Genomic DNA, 12,887 nt, shown 5'->3' on the forward strand with positions numbered 1-12,887 from the left:
ACCAGATTAAAGTTACTTTTTATAAAGTAGCTCAGTCTTTTGTGTGAGCTGAGGTACAAAAATCACATTCATGGAAAAATTTTGTGCCTAGTAGATCAGTTATTCTAAGATATATGGGAAGGAAATCAGTGAAAACCCAAGTCTGATATTGATAAACTGTTCTCATAGCAGATACAATGGGATTTTATACAAAACATACCTTCCTTCTTTTCATCCTTTTTAGTGGCTGCTGAAACAATGGAAAGAAAGCAGTGTTAAGACATGCTAAATGACCTTTCTGCAGAATTTCAAAGTATATTCTGCATATTCAGACATTCAGTGGTCAACTATACCCTAATGAACCCATCCAATTCAGTGATAAAGATTAAAACATGAAAATATATGGAGACTTATAAACCTCAGAAAAAAAGCATATAGAAAAAAAGGAATTAAGGTAGACAATGCCCATGAGGAAAATTATATTCTCACTTTAAAACTTTCTTTCCCTTTGGTCTGAAAGGGAGGATTTTTCTACTTACTGTATACTTCGCTGATGGCGAAGTGAATCTAGCTATGAGATTATTATTTGAGTTCTTATTTTGGCTATGCTATTGCAGAAAAATGTTAGCCATCTCTTTTATAAGGTCTAAAGATTAGATTGTGCATCCTACAGATTCCTTCATAATAGAATTAGTTTCCTTCCTTGAAGAGAATAGAGAAATGAAAGAACAAGTTGGGCTTAGAATAGAGAAATGAGGGAGCAAGTCCTAGATCGCTTGCTGACAATAGCAATATTATATGAATACTTAGCAAACCGTTTCAACCATTAGATAACAACTTAAGAAAACATTTACCAGAAGGTCCAATGCCTTCTATAAATTTTAAGAATCATGTATTTGAAAACACCTCTTAAATACCTAACATGGTGTAGTTTGTTTAGTCAGTAAACTTAAGCACAGCCATCTAAAATGTTTTTAGTTTCTTTCTACCAACAAGTCTAAAACATATGATACACAGATTCAGGTCCCACAAATTAAAATGTATCTTTGATTGATTTTAGCAGCTTAAATTTGTGGACAATCTTATCTATAAGCCATTTAAAATAAAACTCTTAATAAAATTTCCCCATGTGGACATACAATATGTACACACATATAATATAGCATAATAGACCAATATAGCAATTTTAATAATAGCTTTTAAAATCTTTAACTCTTTTTGTAGATTGCCAATTGATTTGAATTGCTTTTTCTTCTTAGTAACCTCAGTTAACCATACTTTCTCTCAGTTGGTACTGTTAATACATTATTGGCTTCATCTGTTTACAGAGCCATCCCAAAGTACAGAATACAATAAAAGTGGCTGGAAAAAGTCCATAGGAACCTATAGGAGGACAGCTAAACACAGAACCAACAACGCTTTAGTTTTATGAGCAGCACATCATATATAACTGTGGATGACAAAAGACTTTAAGTCGCCATGTTTAAAATTATAAACTCATCAACCAACAAGAGACACTTGCTTACTTCACAGTATTTTTGAAAGCACCTGTAGGATTTTACAAGTATTTAACCCTTTAAGCCTCTGGGGCTTTCTCATTAAGATAACTATCATGTCTAGTAACACAAGATCATTAGACTTTTTAATTCTCAAACATTTGTATTAATAGCATTTTCCATTATAGAAACTTAAAGTCTGGTACCACATCACATCTTGACAGTACTTCTAATATACTCCAAATAGACTGATTAGTTGGTGTCTCTATAAGATGAGAGACATAGGTCCTTCGATTTTTTCAGAACTACAGAACATGCCTGTGACTATAGACTTGTAGTTCAGGCCACCGAAGATTAGAGATGGGAAACGGGCACTCCCTTGACTTGCATCCTCTGGTCTGCTTTAACACAAACCAGGAGGAAAAGAAAGCTCGGCATCAGAAGCAATGGGTGGCAGGCCTATTAATGGCTGATCTGTACAGTGATCTGCCCTCAAGGAGACCCAACAGGCCAGTCCACTGCAGTGGCTTTCAATGTGGTAAGCCTGGGCTTCAGCAGAAGTCAGCTTATGAAGAGCCCTGGCAGCTCTGCCGAGTTGGATCACTGGAAATGGACCTGCCCTGGAGTCGAAGGATGCCCAGGTCAGAGCCACAGATCTTATTGGCTCTAAGCGGAAAAGCCCTTCACTCAGCCCAACTTCCAAAGTGACCACTGCAGCTGAGGGGATGGTCAAATAGGGTCAGCAACATTGCAGGCAGAACTGTAAATTTCTTGTTAGAGATGCCCCCTGCCTTTACCTGGCCAGCTCTCCTCCCAGGCCAGCCAAGTAATGAAAGTCAACAGAGTGCCTTCCCCTAGGAGGTTCACACCTCCCTTAGGATATACCCCATGTGAAGAGATAGATAGGTCTGGGCCTCTTAACTTACAAGGCCTAAAGCCCACCAGATTATTATCAAGCCCCTTCTATCAGGTTCTATTTGCCTCTCAATCAGAAAACTTAATTGTAGCTTAGACAGCACCTTTCTTAGCTCCTCTAATAATGACTCTGTCCTTTGTTCTAGGCCCTGTCTAGTGCACTTGGGCCTCATTTCTTTGTAATCATAACCTCTACTCTACCACCAATGGCTCTACTCCCAACCTGTGTGTACTGATGGTCCTCTTCCCCACTTAATGCTGTATAATTGTTCAAACCTGGTAAATGCCACTCTTAGGATCATTGGTTACTATCCTCACTCTGTCTTTTATGACCTTGTCTAAATATGATCAGAGTCGGCAAACTTGGAAGGCTTCCATAGCCTTGGCAACTCATGACGACAGCCTAGGATGGTTACTGGCGCCATAAACTAGAGTGTCAATTTGTTGGGTCAACAACAGGAGCCACTGTGCACTTGCTCCTCATGTGGGATCTCTGTCCTTAATGTGCTGTCCATTGTGATTTAATGCTATAACTAATACTCAAACAGTATGTTTCACTTTGTGTTTCTATGTGGGTGCAAACTGTTGAAATCTTTATACTAAACTGATCTTCTGTATATAAAGAGAATTGAAAATGAATCTTGATGCAAATGGAAGGGGAGAGGGAGCGGGAGAGGGGAGGGTTGCGGGTGGGAGGGAAGTTATGGGGGGGGGAGCCATTGTAATCCATAAGCTGTACACTGGAAATTTATATTCATTAAATAAAAGTTAAAAAAAATAAAAAAGAAAAAAAAGAAAAAAAAAAAAAAAGAAAAAAAGGAATTAAAAATATGAGTTACATAGACAAGAGCTCAAATTTATTAATATATGCTTAGTGTAAATTTATTTTAGGTTTGAAATTGTTACAGTCCACAAATAAACTGTGCAAAACCAGTAAGGAATTGTGCACTAGTTTACAGATGACATTTGCCTTCGGGATATTGTGTATGAAATGCCCATTTCCAGAATGGGGACAAATATGCCTTCCTTCTTTTAGCAAACTTAAGTCATCTTTTCCACAAAGAATAAGGCACCGACCACATTAATCACTTTTTAATTCTAACTTCCTTGGCATTAGTATTCATTTAATTCAGGATCTTGAATTTAAATCTGGATTCAGGTTGCAGCTCATGGGTATTATTAACCAGAAATATTTGCAGAAGAGCCCCAGTAGTCTGGGGTTTGTTCCAAGCAAAAGTAAAGTACATTCAAGAACTGTATTCACTCAGAGAAATCTTAGTTCACATTAGTTAGATATGAGATTGTGCACATCCCTGCACATTAATTCCATTTGAGTGGAATATAAAGTCAAGGACCAGTTAGCATCCACATCCTGGAACATTTTGAACATTTCTTCTGTGCTGCAATTCCCAGAGCACTTTCAAACACTTTTTCTTTGGTTTTCACAACATCCTTATAATAAAGGGAATCCAGCACAAGAACCAAAATTGCAAAGATATTAAGACAATCTAATGTGCTCCTATAAAGATTGAGCAGCATAACAGGATCTAAAGCTCAGGAAAAAGAAGAAAATATAATTAAATTTAATTTAGCATAGTTGTTTTTTCTATGCCTTATATTATTGGTATCTTATTTCTTATACAAAAAAGTGAATTTACAAACAAAATACTACTATTTGTGATATGTTTCTTTTTAATGTACTTTAAATTAACAACACTGAATATTTGTAGGCAATCTGCATTTATAACGTTTTTGAATTTAGAAATATATCTATGCATATAATAGTTACAAGGATATTTATAAGGGTAGGAAGAAGGGAAGGATGAGGAACGGTTGACTAACTGTTACTAAGTTATAAATAGATAGGGATAAGAAGTTCTGTTGTTATACTGCACAATTGGATGACTACAGGTAATATTAATGTACTATGTATTTTCCTATAAAAAGAAAAAAATGTTTAAATCAAATTTTTAATATTTTTGTCATAGGGAAATATTAAATGTTTGATAAGATAGATATATTTAATCTGATTGGAGATTACACAAAGTAAACCTGCATCGAAATACCACGTGATACTCCATACATAAATACAATTTAAATGCGAGGAATGCAGGAATTTGTTTTAGATCCTTGATCAAATATAAGTTGGCTGTAGATGTTTGGATTGATTTCTGGTGTTTCTGTTCTGTTACATTGGTCTATTCATCTGTTTCTGTAACAGTACCATGCTGTTTTGATTACAACATCCGTGTAGTATGTCCTGAAACCCGGTATTGTGATGCCTCCGGCTTTGCTTTTGTTGTACAAGATTGATTTAGCTATTCGAGGTCTCCTGTATCTCTGTATGCATTTCAGCATCATTTTTTCCAGATCTGAGCAGAATTTCTTTGGTATTTTGATTGATATCGCATTGAATTTATAAATTGTTTTTGGAAGAAATGACATTTTGATAATATTGATTCTTCCGATCCATGAGCATGGAAGATTTTTCCATTTTTTGGTAACCCTCTTCTATTTCTTTCTTTAAGGTTTTGTAATTCTCATCGTAGAGATCTTTAATGTCCTTGGTTAAGTTTATTCCAAGGTATTTGATTGTTTTTGTGGCTATTGTGAATGGGGTTGATCTTAGAAGTTCTTTCTCAGCTGTGGCATTGCCTGTGTATACAAAGGCTTTTTTTTGTGTGTGTGCATTGATTTTATATCTTGCTACATTTCCAAGCTCTTCTATGAGTTCCAATAGTCTCTTAATAGAGTTCTTTGGATCCCCCAAATTAAGAATCTCTGTGAGTGAGATTCCAGTGGAAAGAACGGGGCCATCGAAGAAGGAGGTACCTTTCTCTGAAGGCAGGAGAGAACTTCCACTTTGACTATGACCCTGTTGGAATAAGATCAAAGTCGGCGAACTCAAAAGGCTTCCATAGCCTTGGCAACTCATGACTAGAGCCTAGGGAGATTACTGACGCCATAAACAAGAGTGTCAAATTGTTAAGTCAACAACAGGAGTCACTGTGTACTTACTTCTCATGTGGGATCTATCCTTAATGTGTTGTCCAATGTGAAGTAATGCTATAACTAGTACTGAAACAGTATTTTACACTTTGTGTTTCTGTGTGGGTGCAAACTGATGAAATCTTTACTTAATATATACTAAATCAATCTTCAGTATATAAATATAATTGAAAATGGATCTTGATGTGAATGGAATGGGAGAGGGAGCGGGAGATGGGAGGGGTGCGAGTGGGAAGCAAGTTATGGGGGGAAAGCCATTGTAATTCATAAACTGTACTTTGGAAATTTATATTTACTAAATAAAAGTTTAAAAAAAAGAATCATATCATCTACAAAGAGGGATAGTTTGACTTGTTCTTTCCCAATTTGTACCCCTCTAATTTCTTTTTCTTGCCTAATGGCTCTGGCTAAAACTTCCAGAACTATATTGAATAGCAGTTGTGAGAGTGGGCATCCCTGTCTAGTACCATATCTCAGTGGAAATGCTTCCAACTTTTCCCCATTCAACAGGATGCTGGCTATGGGCTTTTCATAAATTGCTTTGATTGTGTTTAGGAATGTTTCTTGTACACTCAGTTTGCCTAGATTTTTCCTCATGAAAAGATAAGTATTTTATCAAATGCTTTCTCTGCATCTATTGAGATAATCATGGTTTTTCTTCTGCTGTTTGTTAATGTGGTGTCACATTGATTGATTTGCAAAGATTGAACCACCCCTGCATGCAGGGATAAATCCCACTTGGTCTGGTTGGATGATCTTTCTGATGTGTTGTTGAATTCTATTGGCTAGAATTTATTGATGATTTTTGCATCTATGTTCATCAGGGATATTGGTCTGTAATTTTCTTTCAATGCTGCATCTTTTTCAGGTTCAGGAATTAAGGTGATGCTGGCTTCATAGAAAGAACTTTGGAGAATTCCCTCTTTTTTGATTGTTCTGAATAGTTAGAGAAGAATTGGATTTAGTTCTTATTTAAATGTCTGGTAGAATTAGGCAGTGAATCCATCCGGTGCAGGGCTTTTCTTTGTTGGGAGGGTCTTTATTACTGATTCAATTTCTGACTCCGTTATAGGTCTGTTTAGGTTTTCTATGTCTTCCTGGTTCAATTTAGGTAGGTTGTATGTATCCAGGAATCTATCCATTTCTGATACATTTCCCAGTTTGCTGGCATACAAGTCCTTGTAGTAATTTCTGATAACTCTTTTTATTTATTCTTTCAGTGTAGGATGAAAAGTTCTGTAGATGTCTATTAGATAATTTGGTCTATTGTATCAATTAAATCTGCTGTTATCATTGTGATTTTCTGAATGGTTGATCTGTCCATTGCTGAAACTGGAGTACTGAAGTCCCCAATACTATTGTATTGGAGTCTAAATCTCCCTTTAAGTTCTTTGTCATATCTTTTAAATAGCCCAGTGCCTGTAATTAGGTGCATATACGTTTATAATAGTTATATCTTCTTGTTGAATTGATCCCTTAATCATTATATAGTGTCCCTCTTTATCTCTCTTGACAGTTTTTGTGTTAAAGTTTATTTTGTCTGATATTAAGATGGCTGCACCAGCTCTTTTTTTGTTTCTGTTGGCATGGAATATCTTTTTCCAACCTTTCACTTTCAGTCTGCATGTATCTTTTTTGGAAAGATGTGTTTCCTGGAAGCAGATAATAGATTGGTTTTGTTTTTAATCCATTCAGCCAGTCTGTGTCTTTTAACTTGAGAGTTGAGGCCATTTACATTTTATGTGACTGTTGATAAGTAATGAATTTGTCCTGCCATTTTTCCAAAGATATTTCTAATATATACTTCCTGTGATCTTTTACTGGAGATTTTCTTCTTTTACCTTCTTTCGAATATTTGGCCGTATTTCTGTGTTTCTGTGTATAACACATCTTTGAGCATCTTTTGCAGGGCTGGACGAGTGGTGACAAATTCTTTCAATTTCTGTTTGCTATGAAAGGTCTTTATTTCACCTTCATTCACAAATGAGAGCTTTGCAGTATATAATATTCTGGGATGTTAGCTTTTTTCTCTTAGTACTTGGCTATACCTTGCCATCCCCTCCTACCCTGTAGGGTTTCTGATGAGAAGTCTGCTGTGAGTCTAATTGGAGATCTTCTGAGAGTAATCTGACGTTTCTCTCTTGCACATTTTAGAATCTTTTCTTTATGTTTCACTGTGGTGAGACTGATTACAACGTATCATGGTGAGGATTTCTTCTGGTTTTGTTTATTGGGAGTTCTGTGTGCTTCCTGTACTTGGATATCTCTGTCCTTCTCCAAACCTGGGAAGTTTTCTGCTAATATCTCACTAAAAAGGCCTTCTAATCCATTCTCTCTCTCCATGCCTTCAGGAACTCCTAGAACCGGAATGTTGGGTTTTTTAAAAGTATCCTGTAGATTCCAAACAATATTTTTTTAGAATTCTAATTTCCTCTTCTTGTCTTTTTTTTTTTGACGGTATATTTTCTTGTACTCTGTCTTCTAAGTCCAATATTCTCTGTTCTGCCTCACTGATTCTGTTTTTAAGGCTCTCAACTGTGTTTGTATTTGTTCTATTGAATTCTCTTCTTTTCATTTCGATTTCTCTTCAATATCTCAATTTCATGTTCTGTTAAATTCCTCATTTCATTTTGATTCCTCCTTAAGATTTCATTTTCATGAGAGAGATTTTCTTTCATGTCCTGCATAGATTTCAGTAGTTCATGCATTTGTTTTTGATTACTTCTAAATATTCTTATCACAATTTTTTTGAGTTCTATTTCTTGCATTTCTTCTATCTTGTTGTCTTCATAATCTTGTATTGAAGTGTCATGTTCTTTTGGGAGCATAATGTTGTCTTTCTTGTTCTTGTTTCCTTATTTGTTGCATTTGTTGTTTGGCATTGTGGAGATACTAGTTGGTTTTTTTTTTTTTTTTCTTCCCATGGTGGTTGCTTTTCTTGTTGTACTATGATTCTGTAGATAAGTGGACTGTCTGCTTTCAGTGAATGTCTAGAGGCTTGTGCTGGGTGTGGCCAGAGAGTCTTGTTCAGTTCTTCAGGGTTAAGGTTATGATAAAGGTGACACACCCAGGTTTGGTGTGGTAAATCTCTCTCTCTCTCTCTCTCTTTTTAATCACAAGGGAAGTAATTCTGCTCAGCTGAGCTCTTTTCCTCGATGGTGACCAGTGTCTGAGTGCTAGCCCCAGTGGGTATAATATTCATCTGCTCTGTCCCAAGGACCACACAAAGGATAGTCCTCAGTGTTAGCTCAGATTTCCCTGCAATGTCTCTTACCAGGTAGCCAGGGCTGCCTGAGCTTGTGGTGTCTTCCAGCGAGATTACTCAAAGTCTCACCCACACTGTTAGTTCTCCCACACACCCTTACTTTTTTTTTTCACAGTCCCAGTTAAAAAGCTCCACACATTCACTAGATCTTAGTCTCCTGTTATTACTCCGCACCAGAGTCATGTTTTTCTGCTCTACTGATTGCTGGATGCAGCCCCAAGCTGGTGCAGCTGCTATGTATATACAAAATGGTGCCTGCTCTGTTGGCTCATATGTCTTTTAAGGAGATTGGAGAGACAGAATCGTGTCCGTACCTTCCTTTTTATTTTTTCTGTCCTCTAGTTGGGCTGGTGTACTTTCCCTCACAGAGCTTCAAGCTTCATTCCCTCTATGCTCTTCCTGCTGCTTTTCCGCCAGTGTCTCGGGCTCCTGCAGTTTCATCTCACCTCAGTTTCCAGCACTGGTGCAGAGGCTCTTGGCAGCAAGAGTCCTGAGCCATGAGTGCCTGTGCCCTTTACTTAGGTCCACCATGTCCATCTAATTACGGAAGAGTTTCCTCTGCTGTTTTTTCCCTAACTCTTCCCTGAGAATACACTATCTCCACTTTTATTAAACTATCTTCTCCTGGACAACCAGTAAGCTCCCTCCCTATTCCACCATCTTGAAACCACCCCCAAGTGTAATTATTTTGCAGACATATCTAGAACCCAATTTTTAGGGTTTTCATTTTTTATGCAATAATATTAATACATCAATTTTTCTAACATAACACAAATTATGATGCATAACTAAAAATCACTAGAAAACATATGTATCTCTTGATATTTGTACATATCTATCTCCATCTCTTTCTCTGGCTTACTCTGGCTTTTGTGTAAGTTCAAATACTGAAACTTGGAGGCATGTACTAATTCTTGGGTCCTTCAGTAATTCCTCTGCACATTTGTCACTACTCAATCAAGCTTGCTCCAATTAAGAAGTACCTGACATGTGTGTCTTCAAGAATGTTTTCTGTAATAATCCAGCAGATGGTGCTATTCTGCAATAAACAGCTGGCATTTTTGTCAGTAAAGTGCTGTGGACTTAAAAAAAAAAAAGAGCATTTTTTTAAAATGTTTTATTGCTTACCTTGTGTTGTGACTTTTACAGTCCCTGGTTTAGTGTCAGGAGATTTCCCTGGTTCTTAGAAAGAAAAAGATAAACAAATTAGTAGAAAGTACTATTTCAGAAAAATAGTCTAACAACAGAAAAGGATGTGAATGAGAAATATGAGTTTAAAAATCAAATGTAAAATGTTTTGTCCTTGATACTCTGAATTTCAGAGAAATGAGCACATTATTAAGGGAATGGTGAGAATAAGGCTTATGTAGACCAGAAAAAATGAAAATTAAAGCACAATAATTTTATTTATTTATTTATGTGACAGGTGGAGTTATAGACAGAGAGAGAGAGAGAGAGAGAGGGAGAGAGAGAGAGACAGAGAGACAGAGAGAAAGGTCTTCCCTTCATTGGTTCACTCTCCAAAAGGCCGCTATGGCTGGCGCTTTGCCAATCTGAAGCCAGGAGCCAGATACTTCTTCCTGGTCTCCCATGCTGATGCAGGGGGCCAAGCACTTGGGCCATCCTCCACTGCCTTCCTGGGCCACAGCAGAGAGCTGGACTGGAAGAGGAGTAACCGGGACTAGAACCCGGCATCCATAGGGGATGCCAGCACTGCAGGTGGAGGATTAACCAAGTGAGCCACGGCACCAACCCCAAGCATAATGATTTTAAAAACCATTGTTTCTCACTTCTAACTGACCATGAAATATCATGTAGTGTTTATTCGGCACCTGAATTTGAATATTTCAGAATTACTTATAAATAATTTCTCTATTATCAGGCTTTTGAAATGGATAGGGCATTTAGATACAACTGAAATGGCTCATTGGAGGTCACTGGCTAAGATTAGAATAAAGCCCAGAACAACCAATTTCTAGATGGAGCCTCAACTCTTAAGATGCCAGTCCTTGTACTGATGAGGTGCCCATCACTATCAAGGTGGACCTGGGCTACAACATGTATTGTGAGGGTCGTTTTTTAATCTTTCTTCTCTCTTATCAGGCTTTTGGCTGTTTTTATTTTCCCTTTTATTCTGAATTTTGTGTTTAAAGAAACAGAACACAAGGCCGGCGCCGTGGCTTGAAAGGCTAATCCTCCGCCTTGAGGCGCCGGCACACTGGGTTCTAGTCCCGGTCGGGGCGCCGGATTCTATCCCGGTTGCCCCTCTTCCAGGCCAGCTCTCTGCTGTGGCCAGGGAGTGCAGTGGAGGATGGCCCAAGTGCTTGGGCCCTGCACCCCATGGGAGACCAGGATAAGCACCTGGCTCCTGCCTTCTGATCAGCATGGTGCGCCGGCCGCAGCATGCCAGCTGCGGCGGCCTTTGGAGGGTGAACCAACGGCAAAGGGAAGACCTTTCTCTCTGTCTTTTTTTCTCTCACTGTCCACTCTGCCTGTCAAGAAAAAAAAAAGAAACAGAACACAAAAATATATGTGTTAAATATTTATGTATATTTAATCAATTAGAATGAAAAATAATGTAGATAAAATATTTCAAAAGACAATGACTCATTTCACATTTCACTTACAATGGTTTTAGGACAATTTCTACTGTTTTCAACATTAAATTATAATTTAATAATATTGAAAGCAAGATTTAGTCATTTATTTTAGATATTTACCTTTGTTCATTTATTCATCTTACACTTTATTAGAGACTTTCAGGTGTTGGTTCTAAACTAGTTGTTAATGTCACCATGTTCCTAAAGTTGTAATTATGAAGTGTATGAAGTTCATAACTGTAAAGCTGTTTGGTTCTATATACATCTCTATGTACTTACCTCTAAGTGTACAGTTTAAAAACTTGTCATAGGACCACAAGTCCCCTTAAGTTGGGTGGTAAAAATACTATCTTCAGTGTTAAAGTGATCATATGAGTAGGATTGAGTGTTAAAGTGATCATATAAATAGAATTAAGTGTCTGGTAATTATGATGGATGGAATTAAAAAGGAGTGAATGTTCCAACATGGGAAGCAGTCCACACAGCAGATTCATAGAATGACAATTGCTTTAAATAGCACTCTGACCTCAGAATAAGCCCTTAAGGCATTCTAGTCTGGTTTAAAAGCCCAGTAGAGCATTTCAGTTGTGAAAAGCCAAGGCACTGTGGAAAAAAAAAATGTCCTACAAGAAGGACCTCAGTTGGTGTGATGCTAGTGGAAAGAAGTGGTTATCAAAGAAGGAGTTATTTTTCTCTGAAGGGAGGAGAGAACTTAACTTTGCTTATGACCTTGTCTAAATACTGATAGAGTTTGAGCATTCAAAAGACTTCCACAGCCTAGACAGCTCATGTCAGTAGCCTCAGGTGATCACTGATGTTATACTAAGAGTGTTAATTGTTAAATTAACAACAGGAGTCACTGTGCACTAACTTCCCATGTAGGACCTCTGTCCTCAAAGAATTGTATTATGACAGTCAACAGTAAAACTTGTTCTCAAAGATTTTTTTTTTTTAGTTTTAGTTTATTAAGTGGAGGATATTTTTATGTCTCATAAGTTTTAGTGATTCTTAGTGTCCAACTCCATTGCTTGTTACTTAGGAACTTCCTTAATTAATGATAAAACTCATTCTCAAGGACTTAATTTTAAAGTATTAAGTGGAGGATATTATTATGTCTCATAAGTTATGGTTATGTCTAAGTGCTTGGAAAATATATATCATTGTTGGGTGCTTCTTTAAAGTTAATAAAGTTTCTAAAAAAATTGAAATTAACTTTGAGAAGCAATGACTTTGAACAACCTTTGTCTGACTGTTGTGGGACTTTTTTTTTTATTTGTTTTGATTTGATTTGCTTTGCTTTTATCATACAAATTGTTGAATTCTTACTTAGTATAGAATTGGTCTTTTGTGTATAAAGTTAATTGAAAATGGATATTAGTGGAGAATGGAACTGGGAATGAGAGAAGGAGGAGGAGGAGGCATAGGAGTGTGGATGGGAGGGTGGATACAGTGAGAAGAATCATGTTTCTAAAGTTGTACTTATGAAATGCATGAAATATGTATTCCGTAAATAAAAGCTGTCTGGGGAAAAATGAATGAGCAGGAAAAAAATGTAGTGGTTTATATACATCTATATTAAATCTTTCATTTAATTATTATCAAGTATTGATTAAATGCAGCTTA

The 12,887-nt window shown here is 37.0% G+C and overlaps 1 protein-coding gene across 1 annotated transcript in view; it reads right to left on the reverse strand.

The window, feature by feature from the left end:
* Nucleotides 1-12,887, reverse strand: part of LOC133756651 (triadin-like) — a 284,878-nt gene that overhangs the window by 222,932 nt on the left and 49,059 nt on the right. The window contains exons 3-4 of the mRNA XM_062187259.1: nt 9,793-9,846; nt 200-229 (exon numbers count right to left, since the gene is read on the reverse strand). Coding sequence (XP_062043243.1) covers nt 200-229; nt 9,793-9,846 — 84 coding nt within the window. The remainder of the gene's footprint in view (nt 1-199; nt 230-9,792; nt 9,847-12,887) is intronic.

Source organism: Lepus europaeus, chromosome 3 (genome assembly GCF_033115175.1).
Source record: "Lepus europaeus isolate LE1 chromosome 3, mLepTim1.pri, whole genome shotgun sequence".
Lineage (NCBI taxonomy): Eukaryota > Metazoa > Chordata > Mammalia > Lagomorpha > Leporidae > Lepus > Lepus europaeus.